The sequence below is a fragment of the Lutra lutra genome, chromosome 13 (assembly GCF_902655055.1).
Source record: "Lutra lutra chromosome 13, mLutLut1.2, whole genome shotgun sequence".
Taxonomy (NCBI): domain Eukaryota; kingdom Metazoa; phylum Chordata; class Mammalia; order Carnivora; family Mustelidae; genus Lutra; species Lutra lutra.
Window position 1 is genome coordinate 95,611,581 of NC_062290.1, and position 19,242 is coordinate 95,630,822.

Here is a 19,242-nt window from a genome sequence, read left to right on the forward strand (position 1 = left end):
ACAGTGTGGCCCTTCTGGGCCGGTTCACTACCATGTCTCACCTCTGCTCACCCTCCACTGTCCAGAGTGCATGCTGCCGGGAGCCATGTCCCCAGGCCATGGGTCGCTGCCTCACCTCTGGGGACTGGGCTGGGGGCTGGGGCTGGGGCTGGGGCAAGGCCAGCCCTTGGTGAGCAGGGCACCCCAAGTGAGTTTTGGAGGCCGGGAATGTGGGCCCTGAGGGCAGTGAGGGCCTGGGTGGGAGCTGCTGTCCCCATGACTGCCAGGATGTTGGCCGTCCTGACGAAACTTCTCATGTGTCTTCTCCGGCAATGGGGCTCGCTTTCTTCTCTCCATTCCCCACGACTGCCTCCCGGCGATGCGCAGCATCTACTGTGGCGGTCATAACCGGTTTTCTTTGTATATAAAGTGTCAGTGAGGGGCTTAGGAGTAAGACAGGGAAGGGGTACAGTCCAGCCGGGCGGGCTCAGAGTGAGAGAGATCTCTGAGCTAGCAAGCGAGAAGTGAGGCCTCTGGACACAGAGCACGGACCACCTTGAGGCCTGTCCCTGCAGAGACCTCCCCCAGGAAAGGAAAGCAGTGACCCTCCCTTCTGTATCTGCCAGGGGTCTGCCAGCCCACCCTGCCCCTATTCTCTTGGGACTGGTCTGCAGGGCCTCTGGAGGAATCTGGCCTGGGGGCGGGTGTCCAGAATGCTGGGGTGACAGGAACACCTGACGCGGTGTCTGGAGGTTGGCGGCTTCAGAGGGAATTTGACCTGGCTCGGGGATGTAGGCCCTGGCTGGGTCTTGGGGCAGATATAAGGGACTAGGGCTCCCCAGCTCTCCTTAACCCACAGGCCCCACCTGAGCCTCATGGCTGCCTTTCCCTAGAGCTTAGCAAGAGCCCAGAGAAGACCACTGGAGGCCCTGCCCCCTCTTCCCATGCACAGGCTCCTTGGGAACTTGGAGGGAGGTGATCTCTGAGCAGGGTGGACTAGGACCCCCAGTCCTGAGTCCTCAGCCACTGCTGAGGGGGGACTGTGGCCTTGCTTCTAAGAATCGCCTCCTTAGGCAGCGAGAAGTTCGCTCAGGGGATCACCCCCCACCCCCGCTCTCTGCCCTGGCTTTGGGTTGGCGAGAAGGCTGCACCCAGAGTCTGACAACAGCTGGGCCCCTGGCAGCTTGAGGGAGCCAGCCGGGGCTGCCCCAGCTTCCTTTGTGCGTGGCCCTGATCTGGGCCTACTGGTCCTGGATCTCCAGGCTTGCGTCGGGTACCTGGAATTTTCTTTTCCTAACTCTCTGTCTTACTCCCCCACACTGGGTTTTCTTGTCTGCTGCTCAATTTGTCTCTCTGTGGGCTCTTTCCTCCTCCTTCCCTCCCCCTCTGTTTTTCTCTTTCCTTTGGTCTTTCATTCTTTCTTCTTTGGTCCACCCTTGTGTGGCTCCGTCCCTTCCGCTGCCCGGTTCTCTCTAGCGTTTGCCGCCCTCCTTCACACCTCCGCTTCCTGCACGCCTGTCTTCCTTCTCCTCCTCTCCCTCCCGGGCAGTTCTCCATCATCTGGAGGAGTGTGGGAGCAGCTGAGTGAGGACAGGCAGGGAGACCCAGTCACGTTCCCCTCACCTCCCTCTACCCGGACTGGAAAGCAAGAGAGACCAGCCCTTCTGGAAGGCTCTTGCCCTAATGGCTTGTAGGCTTCTGAGCCAGGTCTGCGGTCCCGGGGCCAGCTCCCTTCTCTCCTCTTTAGCCCCATGGTTGGTGTCAACATGGCGGCCAGATGAAGCCGGTTTGGGTGGGCGTTAGGGGACCCCTGGCACAGAGATGGCAGATGCAGTCTGTGAGAATGGGTTCTTTCCACCCGGAAGCCCGGCTTTCCCCGTATACCAGGTGCTGCTGCCCTGGGCCTGGCCTTGGTCTGCTCAGACGAGGCCTGGCTTGTGCTCCCGCAGGAGGGGTGCGGTGGCCCGTGGGGCTGGCCAGGCGGAGGCCTGCCTGTTCCTAGGCTGTCCTCCCTGGGGCCTACGACCGAATTCGCAGGGGAGCGCCCCCCGGCAGCTTTGTGGGAGCAGCGCGGGTGTGCGTCCTGCTGTCCGCATGTGTGGCTTCTCCCTTCTAGAGGATCCAAAGGGAAAGACATCAACACCATCAAGTCCCTGAGAGTCTTGCGCGTCCTGCGGCCCCTCAAGACCATCAAACGGCTGCCCAAGCTCAAGGTGAGAGCCTGGCCCCGGGCTTGGGCAGTGTGCAGGGCTGTCACGTGCATGTAGGGCTGTGCGTGCATGTATGTGTGCCGTGTATGTGCATGTGTGCGTGTCTGTGCATGCGGGTGTGCACGTGTGACTGCCTTGTGTGCCGTGTGGGTGTGTGCCACGTGTGTGAGTGCACCTGTGTGTGCCGTGTGGGTGTGTGCCGCGTGTGAGTGCACACACGTGTGCCGCGTGGTGTGCGTGCGTCCACAGAACTCACCCTGTCTGGCTGTAGGCCCCCTTGTGGGACGGGATGCGCGGAGCTCAGGGAGATCCCACGTTGTGTAAGTGGGTCTGGCTCCCTCAGCTCCGTGTCCCTAGAGGAGAGCTTCCTCTCGGGAGTGTTCTGGAAGGCTCCTCTCCCTTGACCCAGCAGCACCAGCAGCTGTTGTACAGGGAAGGGGCCGCCTGGGTGGTTCAGGGTCCAGCTCCTGATTTCAGCTCAGGTCATGATCTCACAGTTGTGGGATCGAGTCCCGAGTCAGGCTTTGTGCTCAGTGGGGGCATCTGCTCGGGATTCTTTCTCTCCCTCTGCCCTTCCTCTCTCTCTCTCTAAATTAAATCACTTAAATTTAAAAAAAGGAAGAAGGGGCTGTCGAGAGAGGTAGAGGGTCCTGAGAGAGAGGCAGGGAGGGTGGGTGTTCCTGAGAAGTGGTTCCTGGGCTGGGCCCCAAGGATTGGCGTGGCTGAGGTCCTGGAGAAAGGAAAGAGTGTGAACCCAAGCCCTTGGAGTTGTGCTAAAATACGATATGTACTGAGCGTGGCCCTCACTGTGAGGAGTGCTTGCGAAACTTCCCACTCGGTTAAACCCATCAGATGGTGTAGTGACGTCTCCTGCACAGCACGCAGAGGCAGGCCTCGCAGACCTGAAGCAGTGTGGGGATCACAGAAGGCGGTGTGCTTGGGGGAGGGGGCTGGGGGTGGCTTGAAGGCAGCTTCAGGTGGGGACTCAGACCTGGGCGGGCAGCTCAGAGGTGTCATGGCCCCTGGGCAAGGGGGCCACGGCTGCAGGTCCTGATACAGCCGCTGGTGTTGGAGTGTGCCAGGCGGCATCTCAGGAGATGATCGTGTACCTGCGTCTTTGCACAGCCCGGGCTGCCGGGGGTCCCCTCAGCTCTGAGGGACAGGGACCAGCTCAGGGTCCGCCAGGCAGTCCAGGGCCAGCTGAGCTTCCAGGCAGGGAAGATCCTGAGAAGAAGCCTTGGTGGTGGTGCTAACAGACGGCAGTCACCTCTGGGCTACACCAGAACACGCTTCAAGTTCCCGTGTCAGAGCTGGCCACAGCACTGCGGCTTTTCCGCCCGTGCTGGCTCGCACTGATGGGCAGGGGCACAGTTTTCCACCCCCCGCCCTGGCAGGCCCGGACGCGGGAGCGGAGGGCTGGCCATCTCCCCACCCCGACCCTGTTTCTGCCGTGTGGGCTCCTCCCAATGCTGGTTGACTTGGGCTCTAGGCCGGCCTCATGCAGGTGGCCTGTCCGTGAGTGTCCCGCCAGCATCTGGGCCGTCTGCCCGTGTGGCCCCTTCTCACGCCTCCTGCCCCCGCAAGCCCCGGGAGATGCAACGGCTGTGTCGGGGGATGGGTGGCGGGTCCTTCCGTGGGTCCGGAAAAGACCCCGAGCCTCTGAGCCGGGCCCCCGCCCCTGCAGGCCGTATTCGACTGCGTGGTGAACTCGCTGAAGAACGTCCTCAACATCCTGGTCGTCTACATGCTGTTCATGTTCATCTTCGCTGTCATCGCCGTGCAGCTCTTCAAGGGCAAGTTCTTCTACTGCACCGATGAGTCCAAGGGGCTGGAGAGGGATTGCAGGTGAGCCAAGGCTGGGTGGGGCTGGGGAGGGGCTGCGGGGGCCACTGAGAGCTGTGCCTCTGCCCCAAGGCAGCATGGGGGACTTCCGGCTCGTCTTCCTCAGCAGAGTCAGGGTCCAGCCACGCTGCGACATGGTCTTCCTGCCCAGGGACATCGGGGAGCACATGGGGGCCGCTGCGGTGGCTGGAGGGCTCCGGGCCAGGCTCCGGGATCAGGGGGCTGCCCTCTCTGGACCTGGCCCCACCCCACAGGAAACAGGAGAGGGGCACTCGGTGGGGGGAACTAGGGGAAGGGGAGGTAGGGACTGGGGTGGGTGCTGAGCAAGGCAGCAGGGGCGGCTCATTCTCCCCCCTGCAGGCAATGGTCCCTGTCGCCTCTGTTCAGGCAGTGTTTTCTGGTTCGAGTGTGTCACCACGTGCCTGCCGCTCTGTGCCTGCTGGGCATGGGGAATATTTCCAGTCGGAGGCCTTCCTGACTCATCCGGGGCTCACTCGGGCTTTCTGTCTTGTGCTCTTCAGCCTTTCTAACGTGGGGCTGGTGGCCCTTCTCTGTGGTGTGATTCATGTGGTAGCCAGTGATGCTGGGTCCTCCCCAGGTGATGGACCGCTCAGTGCCCCAGGAAGGGTCTGGGCGTGGCTTCACCTTTTGTCCTGTATGGGCTGTCTCTCTCTTTCTAACTGATTCATAGGAATTTTGTAAGGTCCTAGATCACCATCCTTTGTCAGATCTATGGTTACGGTTGTCTTTTTCTCCTTTGTGGGGTGTTTTCAACTTTTTAAAACGTGTCTTTTCCGAAAACAAAGTCGTGATTGTAGTATAGTCCACTTTATCTCTGTTGTATTTAATGGTCTTTGTGTCCTGTTCAGAAAATCTACCTGAAGGTCAGGGAGAAGTCCTTTTACGTTTTCCTCTACAAGTTTTATTTTTGCCTTTCCCATTTGGATCTGGGATCTCTCTGGGGTTGATGTCGGTGTGTTGGGTGAGTGTGGATACAGACGGATTTCTGTGGGTGGATACCCAGCTGGCCCGGCACCATTTATTTCCAAAGACCCATCCTCTCCCCCATTCCGTGATACGCTTTGTTTTTATTAAGGTATGACTCCTATGACTTATCCCCTGAAAGTACACAGTTCAGTGATTTTTTAATGCACTCACAGTTATGGGCAACCATCACCATAGTCAATTGTAGAACATGTTCATAAGTTGAAAATAACACGAAAAACTCCCATGTCCTTTATTACCCACCAGCTCCCTATCTCTAGCCCTCAGCAACCGTAAATCTTTTTTTTTTTTTTGTCTTTACAGATTTCCTTGTTTGTCTAAAGGAAATCATAGCGACGTGGTCTTTTTTGTCTAACTTCTTTCATTTTTGAGTCACCCTCACTGTAATGTGTGTCCGAACATCGTTCCCGTTTATGGCTGGATTTTATTCCCTGCTGCGGGTGTGGCCCAGCGTGTCTACCTGGTCCTCTGTCGACGGGCATCTGGGTGGTTTCCGTCCTTTGGCTGGTGTAACTGATGCTGCCATGAAGTGTTTGTGTGGACGGATGTTTTCATCTCTCTGGAGTGGACCCGTTGCCCTGGACTTGATGGGTCCGTGGGGATCGGGCTCCTCCGGCGTGGCTGACCTGGTCTGTATTCCCAGCAGCAGTGGGGGAGAGTCCTCATTTCTCCACATCCTTGCCAGTTCTTGTTATTTTCCCTTTTAAAAACTAATTATCGCTCTCCTCCTGGGTATAAAGTGGCATCTCACTGTGGTTTTCTTTTGCATTTCCTGGATGACTCCAGATGTTGAACGTCTTCCGTGTGCTGATCGCACGTTGGTATACCTTCTTTGGAGAAATGCCGATTCAGATATTTCACCCATCTTTTTAATTGGGGCATTTTTTTTTATAATTGATTATGATTGTTCTTTATATACTCTAGATCCAACTCTTTTTTTTTTTTAAGATTATTTATTTATTTATTTGACAGACAGAAATCACAAGTAGGCAGAGAGGCAGGCAGAGAGAGAGGAGGAAGCAGGCTCCCCACTGAGCAGAGAGCCCGATGCGGGGCTCGATCCCAGGATCCTGGGATCATGACCTGAGCCGAAGGCAGAGGCTTTAACCCACTGAGCCACCCAGGCGCCCCTCTAGATCCAACTCTTACCAGAGAAAAAATTTTCCAGTATTTGGTCCCATTCCGTGTCGACGAGGCTCTGGAGCACAAAGCTTTCCATTTTGATGGCGTCTGCTTTACCTCCTTCTGGGGTTGGCGTCCCGTCTAACAGTCGTTCCCCTCATTCCGGGCCCCCAGGGTCATCGTCTCACAGCTTTCTAGTGTTAGCTCTCACCTGCACGTCTTCAGTCCGTTTTGCGTTGGTCTTGTACCTGGAGGGAGGTGGGGTCCAGCTTCCTTCTTCTGCGAGCGGCCCCTGCTGCCCAGCGCTCTCTGTGAAGAATACTGCTCTTCCTCTGTTGGACGGGCAGCCATTCCAGAAATCAGCTGGCTGTAGACAAACGTGTGTATTTGGATCCTCTGTCTTTATGCTCTGACCTCGTGTGTGTCCTCGTCCCCAGGGGCCAGTATCTGGACTACGAGAAGGAGGAGGTGGAGGCCCAGCCACGGCAGTGGAAGAAATACGACTTTCACTATGATAACGTGCTCTGGGCTCTGCTGACGCTGTTCACGGTGTCCACAGGAGAAGGGTGGCCCATGTGAGTGCTCACTGGCTCCATGTGGCAGAGCAGGGAGAGCAGAGGGGCAGCTCGGGCAGGGAGTCCCCACCCTGCGTCCAGGCATGTTTTAGTCACCTGGCAAATGTCCCGTTTGCCCCTCCCGGGGCAGACACGGGTCTGCTCTCCAGGAGTGGGAGGAGCAGGAGATCCAGACAAGGTGCACAGCACAGCGATCTCCTGAAAATCGTTTCTGAATGGTTGAAGGCCGGAGGGAGGATGGGCTACTCCATATCTCCCTGTCCTGCCCTTCTGGCCCCAGTTAAGGGTGGGCAGAGGGATGTATGTGTTCTGTGCCACACTGGATGACAGGGGACTCCCTTTGGGGCTGGGAGGATCACCACTCAGAAGGTGGGATCAGTGCTGTGTCTGGAGCCCAGGGCTTTCTAAAGGCAGGTGAAGCTGGGCATGAACTGGTGAGCTGGGCATGAGCAGGTGTGAGCCAGGAGTCAGCAGGGCAGGGCAGAATTCCTGGGCCTCCACCTGTCCTGGGGTTAGGACCTCTGGGCCCTGGAGACCTCCCCTTGATGGCTGTCCACCAGTCCCGAGTACAAGCCCCGTCGGGAAGGTCGTCTGCCTCAGGAGACTGCAGTCCTGGGGAGTGGGCTAGGGTCCACAGTGTTGAGTACCCCCTTCCTCTTGCCGTCCCTGGGCTCGGGTATGGAGGCCTCACTTGTCATACAGGTCTTGACTTTCCCATGGCTCTGTTCCTCGGGTCCCCCTGACACTTGGTGTTTGCCCTTGGTGCAGGGTCCTGAAACACTCCGTGGATGCCACCTATGAGGAGCAGGGCCCCAGCCCTGGATACCGCATGGAGCTGTCCATCTTCTATGTGGTCTACTTCGTGGTCTTCCCCTTCTTCTTTGTCAACATCTTCGTGGCCTTGATCATCATCACCTTTCAGGAGCAGGGGGACAAGGTGATGTCTGAATGCAGCCTGGAGAAGAACGAGGTGGGTGGCTCCCTCTTCTGCCTCATGTGCATGTGGGCCGTGGATGCTCTGCTGGGCCCCCGATGGGCAACAGAGGCAGAAGCACTGGACTTCCCTTCTGTGTGGGGCTCACTCACTGCTGCAGAGCCAGCGGCCAGCACAGGGGGCGGGGAGAGAAGGAGGAGGCTGGCCTGGGCTGCCTGCGAGGGTGGAAGACATGGGTGGGATGCTGTGGGTGCTCCGGTCTGGGGGTCCCCCTGCCCCCTCTGGGTGCTCACTGCCCCTTCCCCATGCAGAGGGCTTGCATCGACTTCGCCATCAGCGCCAAGCCCCTGACACGGTACATGCCCAGGGACAAGCAGTCGTTCCAGTACAAGACCTGGACATTTGTGGTCTCACCTCCCTTTGAGTACTTCATCATGGCCATGATCGCTCTCAACACGGTGGTACTCATGATGAAGGTATGTGGGCCTGGCACGGGGGACAGTGGGGGATAGCTGGGGTGTGAGAGAGCCGCCATTGCGGCTGATCACATCCTGGGCAGCATGGGGTGCCTACTCTAGCCCCGTGCCCGGGGTTCTCTGTGGGCTGAGACAGTGTGTCCTGGGAGAACACAGGGAGAGCAGGGACGGCTGTCCTTACCTTGGGCAGGCAGGTGCGCAGTTCTCTATGCTCTGGCAGGAGGTCAAGGTGGGGGTGTCGGGGGGCAGCCAAACCTGCGGCTGATGGCACTCATTCCCCACACAGTTCTATGATGCACCGTATGAGTATGAGCTGATGCTGAAATGCCTGAACATTGTGTTCACGTCCATGTTCTCCATGGAATGCGTGCTGAAGATCATCGCTTTTGGGGTGCTGGTAGGTGTCTTGGCTCCCTCTTGGCCTTTTGGTGGTCTGCACTCTGGCTCCCTCTCTGTAGGGGACCCTTCAGGGCCTCAGAGCATGGAGCTGGGAATTCCCTGAGCCCCCAGAGCAAATGCGACATTGCCAGGTCCCCGAGGAAGGGGCTGCTCCTGTGCTCTCAGCTGCCTGAGCTCTGCCCCAGCCCAGCTCCTGGAGACAGGCAGGGCCATGTTCCTCCTCTCTGGATGTATAGCTTTTGGTTCTGCACCTGCCCAGACCCACAGGTGTTTGCTTACCCAGCTGTGGTGTCCCACCTGGGGTGGCCCACCTGTCCCTCTGCTCCTTTCTCGATGAGGACACTTCCTGCGGCTCTGCGCCTGGCTTCTGCCTTGCTAGCCTCCAGCAGTAACTGCTCTTTTTTCTCTCTAGAACTATTTCAGAGATGCCTGGAATGTCTTTGACTTTGTCACTGTGTTGGGAAGTATAACTGATATTTTAGTAACAGAGATTGCGGTGAGTAGTATTTCCTGTCCTTCCTCCAGGGCCCCAGACTGGTTTCCTTCTGGGCGGGACTCCCTTGGTGTACCTCCAGGTCCTGAGTGTTAGGACCCCTCTCTCTTGCCCCAGGAGCCCCTGGAAAGAAGGAGGCTTCTCTCCAGAGGTGGAGTTGGGGGTTGGGTATTATCTTGGGAAATGCATTTTCTTGGATAAGAAAGTGGTTTCCAAAAGGTCTTCTGGTCTGGTGGTCTGAGAGTCACCTAGGAGCTCCATCACTAATGACTGATCTGGAAGACAAAAATCTTTTAAATCTGCGTGTGTCTAAGAAATCGAACAACTTGGCACCAAATTACATGAAGTGAATTTAGACTATTTTAGAATATCAGGTTTGGTGTGTGTGTGTGTGTGTGTGTGTGTGTGTGTGCGTGTTTGTGTGTGTAAATAAAATGAGATTACTTGTCCATATCATACTCGGATTATGGGCGAAAACTGACCAAATGCTACAACATAAACTTGTCTCAACAAATGTCACAGAATCTGAATTCAGGCATGAAGTTAGAATTAAATGGCAAAACATCTCCTCTCTGTCATAGACTGGGTTCTCCAGGAGCAGGCACGGAAGTGGGGCTCTTGTACAAGTCGTTCTAGAAGGCGCTCCCAGGCAAAACCGTGCGAGCAGGGTTTGTGGAAATGGGTGGTAAGCGAAGGAGCATCAGGAGTGTTGGATCTGGAGCCCAGTGTCGGGTGGGTTTGGTTCGTCCCCCAGGGGGCCCAGAGACAAGGGGGCCATGGCTCAGAGCTCTTGCCTCTGCACTGGTCAGTCCACAGCTATGGGCCACACCTGGGGTTCAGTGGTCAGATGCCTCCAGCCCTCCTGAGTGCACCCCATGTGGAGGCTCTGGCAGCCCTGGGGAAGAAGGAGTACCAGTCTGCATGGTGACAGGGCTGGATGGGAGTGCCTGACTGACTGCTGTGATCCCGGCCCCACTCAGCTCTGCCCACATCTCACACCGGGTTCACTTCCCTTGTTCTTCAGGGTGGTGCTGGCCTCTGGGTCTGGGGTAGGGGGTCGGGAACACCTGGAGCTGGTCTGAGTCCAGGGGAGGCTCACGCACATGTTCTTCCTGTCCCTCTCTTGGGGTCACCTGACTGGTGGCCAGCCTGCCGTGGCGCGGGTTGCTGGGCCGGATCAGGAAGCCTACAGTGTCACCCTGTGTGGCCCAAGCCCCAGCTCGTCACACTTGTGTGGTTCTGGCTGACATAGTACCCCAGTCGTCATTGAGACTGGTCATAGAGCATCTGGAAAGGCCCTGGTGAACCCCCTGATTTCCAGACAGACTTCTTCCTGCCCTGTGTGGTGGTAGCTCTGCCCTTCTCAGTGACCGGCATCAAATACCCTGGCCAGCCTGGAAGCTCTGCTCGGCCTGCTGGTCTTATGGCATGAGAGGCAGCAAGTGACAAGGGGGCCACCATGACAGCATTCCACAGTGGAACACTTTACGACCCCTTGATCCAGGACCTCTAGATCGGCCAAACCGAAACTACGGAGTTGATGAGAACGCCGTCTGACCTGGGCTGCTGGAGGGTAGGGAGGGGGCCACCCCTGCTACCCCCTCTTGCTTTCCGGGCCTGTGCAACACTGGGACACCAGCACCATCTCTTGTCTGTCTGCTCATCTTGAAGGACGTATCCCAGCCCCATGAGGCAGTTCACTGAGCTGGCATTTAATCTGGGCCTTTCGGAGGCTCTTGCAGCGTTTCAGGAGGTTCCCACCTCCTGAGTGATGTGGACTGGGGTACGCCCGTGGACCCTGTGTTGCCGGCTCCTGTGTACCTGCCTGTGTGTGCTCTGAGCGGATGTTACATGGAACCCAGTTGGGTAAATTCAATGCTGGTGCAGGCCAAGGTATTCCCTCAGCAAAGACAGACCCACACCCAGAGTGTGAGTGATCGCAGGTGAGACAAACCACTGCCACTTCCAGCTGAAAGGGTTCCCATGTAAGCCAATTATCACCAAGTGGCTGGTTGGCAGCCTAAAGCATGGTGCGCTGTAGAGGCCTCCTTGACTTCCGCGCATAGCAGGCTGGGTGTTAGGTGGGGCCGTGGCTGGGTCAGCTTTGCTGAGAGGGAGCCCACCTCCTGAGCTCAGGCACAGCTTTCATCTCAGCCGTCAAGGTCACTCCACTCACAGATCTGCTGGTGAGGATAGAGGCTGGCCATCATCTCGTGGGTCAACCATCTCAAGGCCTGGTTTTTGGTGCCCCTGCAGCTGTGGGTGGGCACCGATGTGTAATGCAAGGGTTGGCTGGGCCCATCTGGATGCTTTTCCTCAACTTCTGTTCCCTCCGGAGCCGTGGCTAAGCTTTAGCTCTTGCCTGCGGTCTTGTAGTCAGTACCACAGGCAGCTTCTTTGTCCTTCCGGGCCGTGGCTGATCAGGTTGCCCGCCGGGAACTCTGCCTCGCCACTGTCCTTCTGGTCGCCTCTGGGTGGGGTTCTAGTGAGGCTGCCCCAGTGTATTGAGGTACTGCTTCGGAGATCGGGTTTGAGTTTATTCTCCCGGCTTTAGTGATCTTCTCATGATATGTTGGGGTAGGAGTGAGCTAAGGAAGACAGGTGCAGCAAAGGTGAGAGGCCTGGGGCACTGGGCCACCTGTCATGTGACTCTGTCCTCTGGATGTGCTTGGGTTTGGCCCTGGATGCAGCAGTTCCACCATAACACTGGATTGTTGACAGGCCTGCTACACACACTCCTAAGGACAAGCAGCGGAGCCGTGGACACAGTTGTCTCATGGTCAGACGTGGTCTCCACCAGGGCCCAGTAGCCAGGAGCGGCCCCTCCCATGGGTGAGGTCTTCAGCCAATGACATGGCCTTGCTCCAGAATTGTAGGTGTTCGTGTTGACCTTTCTCTTCGGGCTTTCTGGGGACTCCGCACGGCATGTCTGCCCACTGCAGACACTGGCACCGTGAGGTCTTGCGTCTCTCAGCCCAAGTTGTCGGGCTTCTGGTACTGCAGCATGGGTCTGAATCTCCCTCCTCTGAGTCCTCTCAAACCTGGCAGCTTTGTGTCACCTGATAAATGGCTCAAAGAGTATTTCCTCAGTGATGCATGGCATTGTCAAACTCAAGGAAGCCTGCCCGAAGCAGGAAGTATGAGGTGAAAACCAGTTTGTCTTGCCTCATATCACTGATTGTAGTAGTTGTATTTTACCTAGAATATAATGAAAGATGATTCTAACCCTAAACAAAGTCTTTTTTTTAATATTTAAACTTTATTTTTCCAGTGTTCCAAGATTCATTGTTTATGCACCACACCCAGTGCTCCATGCAATACGCGCCCTCCTTAATACCCACCACCAGGATCACCCAACCTCCCCACTCCCGTCCCCTCCAAAACCCTCAGTTTATTTCTCAGAGTCCACAGTCTCTCATGGTTTGTCTCCCCCTCTGATCTCTCTCCACTCACTTCTCCTCTCCAGTTCCCATTGTCCTCTGTGTTACTCATGCTCCACTAGTAAGTGATACCATATGATTGACTCTCTCTGCTTGACTTATTTCACTTAGCAGAGTCTTTTCCAGTCCCATCCACATTGATACAAAAATTGGGTATTCATCCTTTCTGATGGAGGCATAACACTCCATTGTGTATGGACCACATCTTCTTTATCCATTCATCCATTGAAGGACATCTTTCCACAGTTTGGTGACTGTGGCCATTGCTGCTATGAACATTGGGGTACAGATGGCCCTTCTTTTCACTACATCTGTATCTTTGGGGTGAATACCCAGTAGTGCAATTGCAGGGTAATAGGGAAGCTCTATTTTTAATTTCTTAAGGAATCTCCACACTGTTTTCCAAAGTGGCTGCACCAACTTGCATTCCCACCAACAGTGTAAGAGGGTTCCCCTTTCTCCACAACCTCTCCACAACCTCTCTTTGTCAATTTTTGCCATTCTAACTGGTGTAAGGTGGTATCTCAATGTGGTTTTGATTTGAATTTCCCTAATGGCTAATGATGAACATTATTTCATGTGTCTTTTAGCCATTTGTATGTCTTCTTTGGAGAAGTGTCTGTTCATGTCTTCTGCCCATTTTTTGACGTGATTATCTGTTTTTTGAGCATTTGAGGAGTTCTTTATAGCTCTTGGATATCAGCCCTTTGTCTGTATTGTCATTTGCGAATATCTTGTCCCATTCCATGGGTTGCCTCTTTGTTTTGTTGACTGTTTCCTTTGCTCTGCAGAAGCTTTTGATCTTGATGAAGTCCCAAAAGTTCATTTTCCCCTTTGTTTCCTGTGCCTTCGGGGCATATCTTGAAAGAAGTTGCTGTGGCCAATGTCGAAGAGGTGACTGCCTATGTTCTCCTCTAGGATTCTGATGGATTCCTGCCTTACGTTGAGGTCTTTTATCCATTCCGAGTTTATCTTTGTGTACGGTGTAAGAGAATGGTCGAGTTTCATTCTTCTACATATAGCTGTCCAATTTTCCCACTACCATTTATTGAAGAGATTGTCTTTTTTCCAATGGACTTTTTTTTCTGCTTTGTGGAAGATTGTTGGACCATAGAGTTGCGGGTCCATATCTGGACTCTCTCCTCTGTTCCACTGGTCTATGTGACTGTTTTTGTGCCAGTACCATGCTGTCTTGGTGATTATAGCTTTGTAGTAAAGCTTGAAATCAGGCAATGTGATGCCGCCGGTTTTGTTTTTCTTCTTCAACATTTCCTTAGCAATTTGGGATCTCTTCTGGTTCCATACAAATTTTAGAATTGTTTGTTCCAGCACTTTGCAAAATGCTGGTGGAATTTTGATCGGGATGGCACTGAAAGTATAGATGGCTCTAAGCAGTATAGACATTTTAACAATGTTTATTCTTCTGGTCCATGAGCATGGAATGCTCTTCCATCTTTTTGTGTCTTCTTCAATTTCTTTCAAGAGCCTAAACAAATTTTTGAAGTGAATAGAAAAAGAGTGAACATCCCTAACTACTGATATGAGACTAGTACAACCTGGACACCAGAATTATTTAAAAAATAGAATATAATAAAGGAAGATCATACTCCACACTCATTCATTAACATTGAGTAAAATGCATCAGAGAGTCTAATTTAGATTAGCAGATCAAAGGATACTATTAATGTGATCCTGTCATTGGTGCAGAGAAGATGTTCAATAAAACTCAAATCGTATTCATGATAGAAATTATTAGCAATGTAGGAATTATTGACCTAATGAAGAGAATTTACCAAAAATCCTGCACTAACATCATATGATGGTGGAATTTGGAAAGAATTCCCTTTAAAATTAGGAAAAGACCGTACCTGTCAGCACTCCTTCTTTTCCAACATGGAACTTCAGGGCCTGGTTGGTTCACTAAAGTGAACGTCAGCTCTGTGAGGATTAGAGGTGTTTGTCCAGTTCACCGCCACATCCCAGGGCTTGGGTGTTTGGTAGACACTTGTTGAGTGAATGAGACAAGAAAGATAAATAAAACACCCAAGTATTAGAACAGAAATAGGCAAAGCTGCCATTATTCCTGGATAACATTATTATCTGTAGATCCGGAATCCTCTTGAGCCAAGAAGAGCGTTTGGCACGGCTGCTGAGTCGAGTACCCGAGCGAGTAGGACCACAGATCACGACTGCGTCAGCAGTCCCACCTACAGCCCTAACGATGCCCGAATACAAGATCTTTATGTGGAAAAGTCCTAGCCCTCAGTGACAGATAGGAAAGGAGACTTAAACAGACGGTGTTAGCACGTCAATACTAAGTAGTGTCAACTTCAGAGATGGTTCTGCCCAAATTGATCTGTAGATTCAATGTAATTTCAATAAGTGAATTTGTTTTTGTTTTGGAAATTGACAAGTTGCTTCTAAAACTCATCAGAAAGGGCAAAGGCCCCCTAAATACTCAAGATACTTAAGAAGCGGAGGGTGCTGCTGGGGCAGTGGGCATGGAAAGGTACTGTTCTTGTTGGTGATAAGACTTCTTATAAAGCTAGAGTGTTAAGACTGTGGTGCTGGCTTGGGGGAGAGTAAGTGAGCCAATGGACTGAATCAAGAGCCTAGAATCAGAATCACTCGTGTATGGAAACTTGATATATGACTGTGCTGCTTAGTGGTGAGATAATTCAACAATCGATGCGGGTATAATGATGATCAACATAGTGAAAGATGGAAATTGGATCTTCATCCATTCACAAAAAAGCTATTTCAAATGGATGAAAATACTTAAATATAATAGGAAAAAACTTTAAAACTCTTAGAAGAGAATACAGGAGATTCTCTTTAAGACCTCAGGATAGGGACTGATTGCTTGAGCAAACTATAGGAAGCACCATCCATAATTTTAAAAAAAATTCTGTAAAATGAAGAGTTTCTGTTCATCGAAAGAAGAAAGGACAATCCATGAAGAGGAAGGGGATATTTGCATCACATCCCTTCACTTATCTGTTATGAATCCCTTATAAATTATAAATGGATGAACCCATTATCCATTATCAATATTTATACACTGCCTATCATGTAGTAAGCAGTATTCTAAGTGCAGGGACAAAAGATGAAAATCTGAGTTTCATTCCCCTAAGAGAGACGTAGTGTCATACGATGAGAGGCACTGGGAGAAGGCAAAGCAGTGAACGGTTATGAGACACGGGACCGGGGGGCGGGGGCTTTGATGGCTGTGTGCCCAGAGGAGATGTCACTGACTTGGTGACTTGCCAATGAAGATGTCTGGGTCTGTGAGGACGTGGAGCAGGGGGTCCTGGGGGAGCAGCCCTGAGCCCTGCACCCACCCAGCACCTGCAGCATGACGAGAGGTGGAGGGAATGGGGAGAAGGGAAGGATTTGCAGTTGCAGTCAGTTCGGGATTTTATTTAGAGTGAGGTTGGAACAGGAGGGACATGATCTGCATTTTCAGACCAAACGTCTAGCTGAGAGTATAGTACAGGGCACAGGCAGAAGCAGCTCGGTGGGTTAGGGCTTAGCTGGTTATCCCAGAAACAGACCCTAAGCCAGGAGTTCAGTGCAAGTCATTCATTTGGGAGGTGACCTCAGGAATACCAGGGAGCAAGGAAGTGGGTCAGGGAAGGGAGGCGGCCAGAATATCGTGTACTCTGAGGGCAGTTACCACTGTGGGTCCTCACTGGGAGCCCTGAACCTCCATTATCCCTGCAAGTGGCAAGGCGGCTGGGGTATTTTTCAGCAAGTGCTGTTAGCCACTAGCCGAAGGCTGCTGGTGCGCGGAGGCCACGAAATGTTAATTCTCGACACCTCTGTCCTGGTCTGGGAGAATTCTCAGGAAAAAAAGATGCAGATGCCGACAATTGAGTGTTGGTCCTGGGAGAATACGAGTGCCACTCAGGGAGCCCAGTAGAGGGGCTGGGGGCTTGGGCTCAGGTGAGAGACCGTCGTTCTGGATGTGTTTTCCAGTAGAGCTGCTGGTGGTGCAGCGGTCTGGGTAAAAATTGAGGCAAGAATGGTGTCTGATCTGAGCGCGTGGGGACATGGGTTATCTGTCATTGAAATGGGAAAGACTGGGCAGACCAGGTTGGTTGTGCACTGTTTGTACATGTGGCCTGGATGCAGCGTGTGCGCGTTAGGGTGGGTGGCCTGTTGGCCTTCCGCAGGACTTGTCCAACAGGCTGTTGGACAGACGTGCCTGGAGTTTGGAGGAGAGAATCGTGCCAGTCCTACGCTGGGGACCATGAGCCTATAGGATGAAATCAGAGCCATGAGACTGGATGAGGTCAATAACAGAGAGCAAGAATGAGCTCCTCAGGCCTCAGATGCACCGACATTGATTGACAAAGGCGTGGTCGGAGGGCAGAGAGGTTTTCTGAACCATTAGTGAAGGTTAGTGTCCAAAATGTGCAAGGCCCTTCAGTGAATCATTAAGAAAAACAGAAGCAACCAGATGGAAAAATGAGCTGAAGGTGTAACTGGGCATTTTGCTAAAAGAATGAGAAACGGAAATGACCATTGAACCTTATTTGTAATTAAAGAAACGTAAAGTGAAAGACATTGAGATGCCCTTTCATACCCTCCGGTTTGTCAGACAGGAATTCCAGCCATGCCAGTGCTCAGCAAGTGGGTCAGCCAGAACCTCCACGCTCCTGCAGGGAAAAGTGTGGCAATCCCCAGAAAGTCAGGCGTAGACATGCCTGCCGCTCGGGGATTCCCTCTTAGGTCATATGCCAGAGGGTGTCCGGGCAGGTGACCCAGAGACCCTCTCACACAGAGGTTCGTGGCTATGCAGTTCACGGCAACCCCGGAATGCACCGGTTGTGACCGCCCGTGAACAGAGTGATGCGCCCCACGCACCAGAGGGTGGTCTCTGCATCAGGAGGGAAGCCCCTGAGAAGCAGTTTGCTCGCCGTCAGCAAGTCTGCCCAAGTCTGAGAAGGCCGCGTACAGTAGCGTCCCATCACAAAGGTTAAGAGAAGCCAAGTATAACACGTTTTCAGAGTTTGTGGTAAGACAGTAAAGAAAAGAAATTGTTAACAAGAATTACAGGTAGCTACTACGTCTGGGGAGGACAAAGGGGGACAAGAAGGGCTTCGAAAGTCTTGGTGACATTCTGTTTTCTTTAAGTGGGGTGATGGATGGATGGACATTTTATTCCTTTTCTTTAAAATGTGCATCTATACACATATTTATACATATTCTTTTGTGTATGTGGTATGTTTCGTGGTTTTAAAAAATTAACAATCCAAACAATAGGGGTAAAGTTCCGAGCTGCCATTTTCATGCAAAAGCCAAGGATGTTTGTCACAACAGCCATTGGCATTGTGGCATTGCCCAGGCGCTTCTCATCCAGGAATAGTTCATACCAGTGTGGTTGCTGGGAGGAGCAAGCTGACTGCTGATCCCTCCGGGCCTCATCCTTGGACACAGCAGTCTTTGTCCCCCAGATAGAGGGATCCAGACACCGAGCTCCCATCTGCAAGGACACAGCTCTGGGGTTCCTTCATGGGCATGTGTCCTCTCAGAGAGGGCAGAATGATGAGTGGGTATCAAGGGTGAGGGTTGCCAGACGTGCAGAGTGCATGATGCCTAAATGTCTTCTGGGGAGACCTCTGGCTCCAGAGAGGCCTGCACACAAGGCAGAGAAACTTCTGTAAGCAGGAGGCCCGGTGTCCGTCCCTCAGCTATTGGACACTCGAGGTCTGGGTGGCTTGTGGTTGGATCAGACCACCCTTCAAATAAGCCCTCCATGGTGGCGGCCATCAGCCCCCGATGCCCAGCAGGGCTGGCGGGAGGAATGAGGTACCGCTCGGCTCAGAAGCTTGGTGGCTCTGGCCACTAGCGCTCCCGTCCTTCACCCTGTTCTGCCCAGAGCGGAAAAGATGGAAGGGAGCCGGCGTGTGGATTAGTGGCGTCTTTATTTTTGTTCATTTGTAGTCACTTCATGTGTTACTTTGTGAATGTACTTTTTTTTCCTTAGGCAAAAATATGAGTGTCAGTTCCCACCTCCCACTTAATCAAAATAGAGTAATAGCCTTAACCAGGGTCGTGTAGAGACAGCATCCCCAAGGAAGCATGAAACTGACATTGATTTCTTTGCCTGGAAATAAAAAAACAAGTGTCTGTGAGTCATCTTTGGATTTGCATTACAAACAGGAATGCAAACGAGTGCCACCCTGTCTGCATAGCCTCCAGATTTCCAAAATATTTGATCTGGTGCATTTTAAGCAAAATGTGCAAAGTTTACTAAAATCCTAAAATTTTCCAGTGAGGTATTCGAAGTTTGAGTTTTTGCTTGTGTTGATGACTCATTTTCTCTTTTGTTTTCTGTTTTTGTTCTTGATTTACCGTAAACTACCTGCTGACTCACGCCATCCAACCAACATACAATGCGAAAACCATGTCTCCGTCTGTATGTTGTGCACCTGCTGCTCAAACATCCCAATTTGTAAATAATACGCAAATACCCATCCATGAAAACATCACATATAGGAAACGGTTGGTTTCATGACTTTAAACAGTTCTTAAAACTCCTTGCTTTGCTTGCTCTGCTCCTGTTCCTTCTCCTGTGTGCCCTCACCACCTCCTTCCTGAGGCGTGTGGTCAGAGTCTGGCAGTCCCCATCCCCTCTGGTCTCTTCTCCTCAGCATCTGGGGTCCAGTGGGGGCTTCTGCGGGCCCTCCCGGGAACTGTTTATTCAGGAACTGGCCTTGGGTCTTCTGAGCCAAGTGGGTAAGTGCCCAGCCAGTTTTTCC

At 52.8% G+C, this 19,242-nt stretch overlaps 1 protein-coding gene across 10 annotated transcripts in view; it reads left to right on the forward strand.

Moving 5' to 3' along the window:
* CACNA1B (calcium voltage-gated channel subunit alpha1 B) overlaps nt 1-19,242 on the forward strand; it is a 174,984-nt gene that overhangs the window by 118,996 nt on the left and 36,746 nt on the right. For 7 of the 10 annotated variants that reach the window (XR_007122284.1, XM_047700142.1, XM_047700141.1 and 4 more), the window contains 8 exons: nt 2,096-2,192; nt 3,874-4,034; nt 6,596-6,733; nt 7,502-7,703; nt 7,979-8,143; nt 8,430-8,540; nt 8,955-9,038; nt 18,980-18,985. Coding sequence is in view for 9 of the 10 variants with exons in the window: in XM_047700142.1 (XP_047556098.1) it covers nt 2,096-2,192; nt 3,874-4,034; nt 6,596-6,733; nt 7,502-7,703; nt 7,979-8,143; nt 8,430-8,540; nt 8,955-9,038; nt 18,980-18,985 (964 nt within the window). In the remaining variant the exon portion in view is untranslated. The remainder of the gene's footprint in view (nt 1-2,095; nt 2,193-3,873; nt 4,035-6,595; nt 6,734-7,501; nt 7,704-7,978; nt 8,144-8,429; nt 8,541-8,954; nt 9,039-18,979; nt 18,986-19,242) is intronic. The other 3 variants (XM_047700144.1, XM_047700148.1, XM_047700149.1) reach the window with 1 other exon arrangement.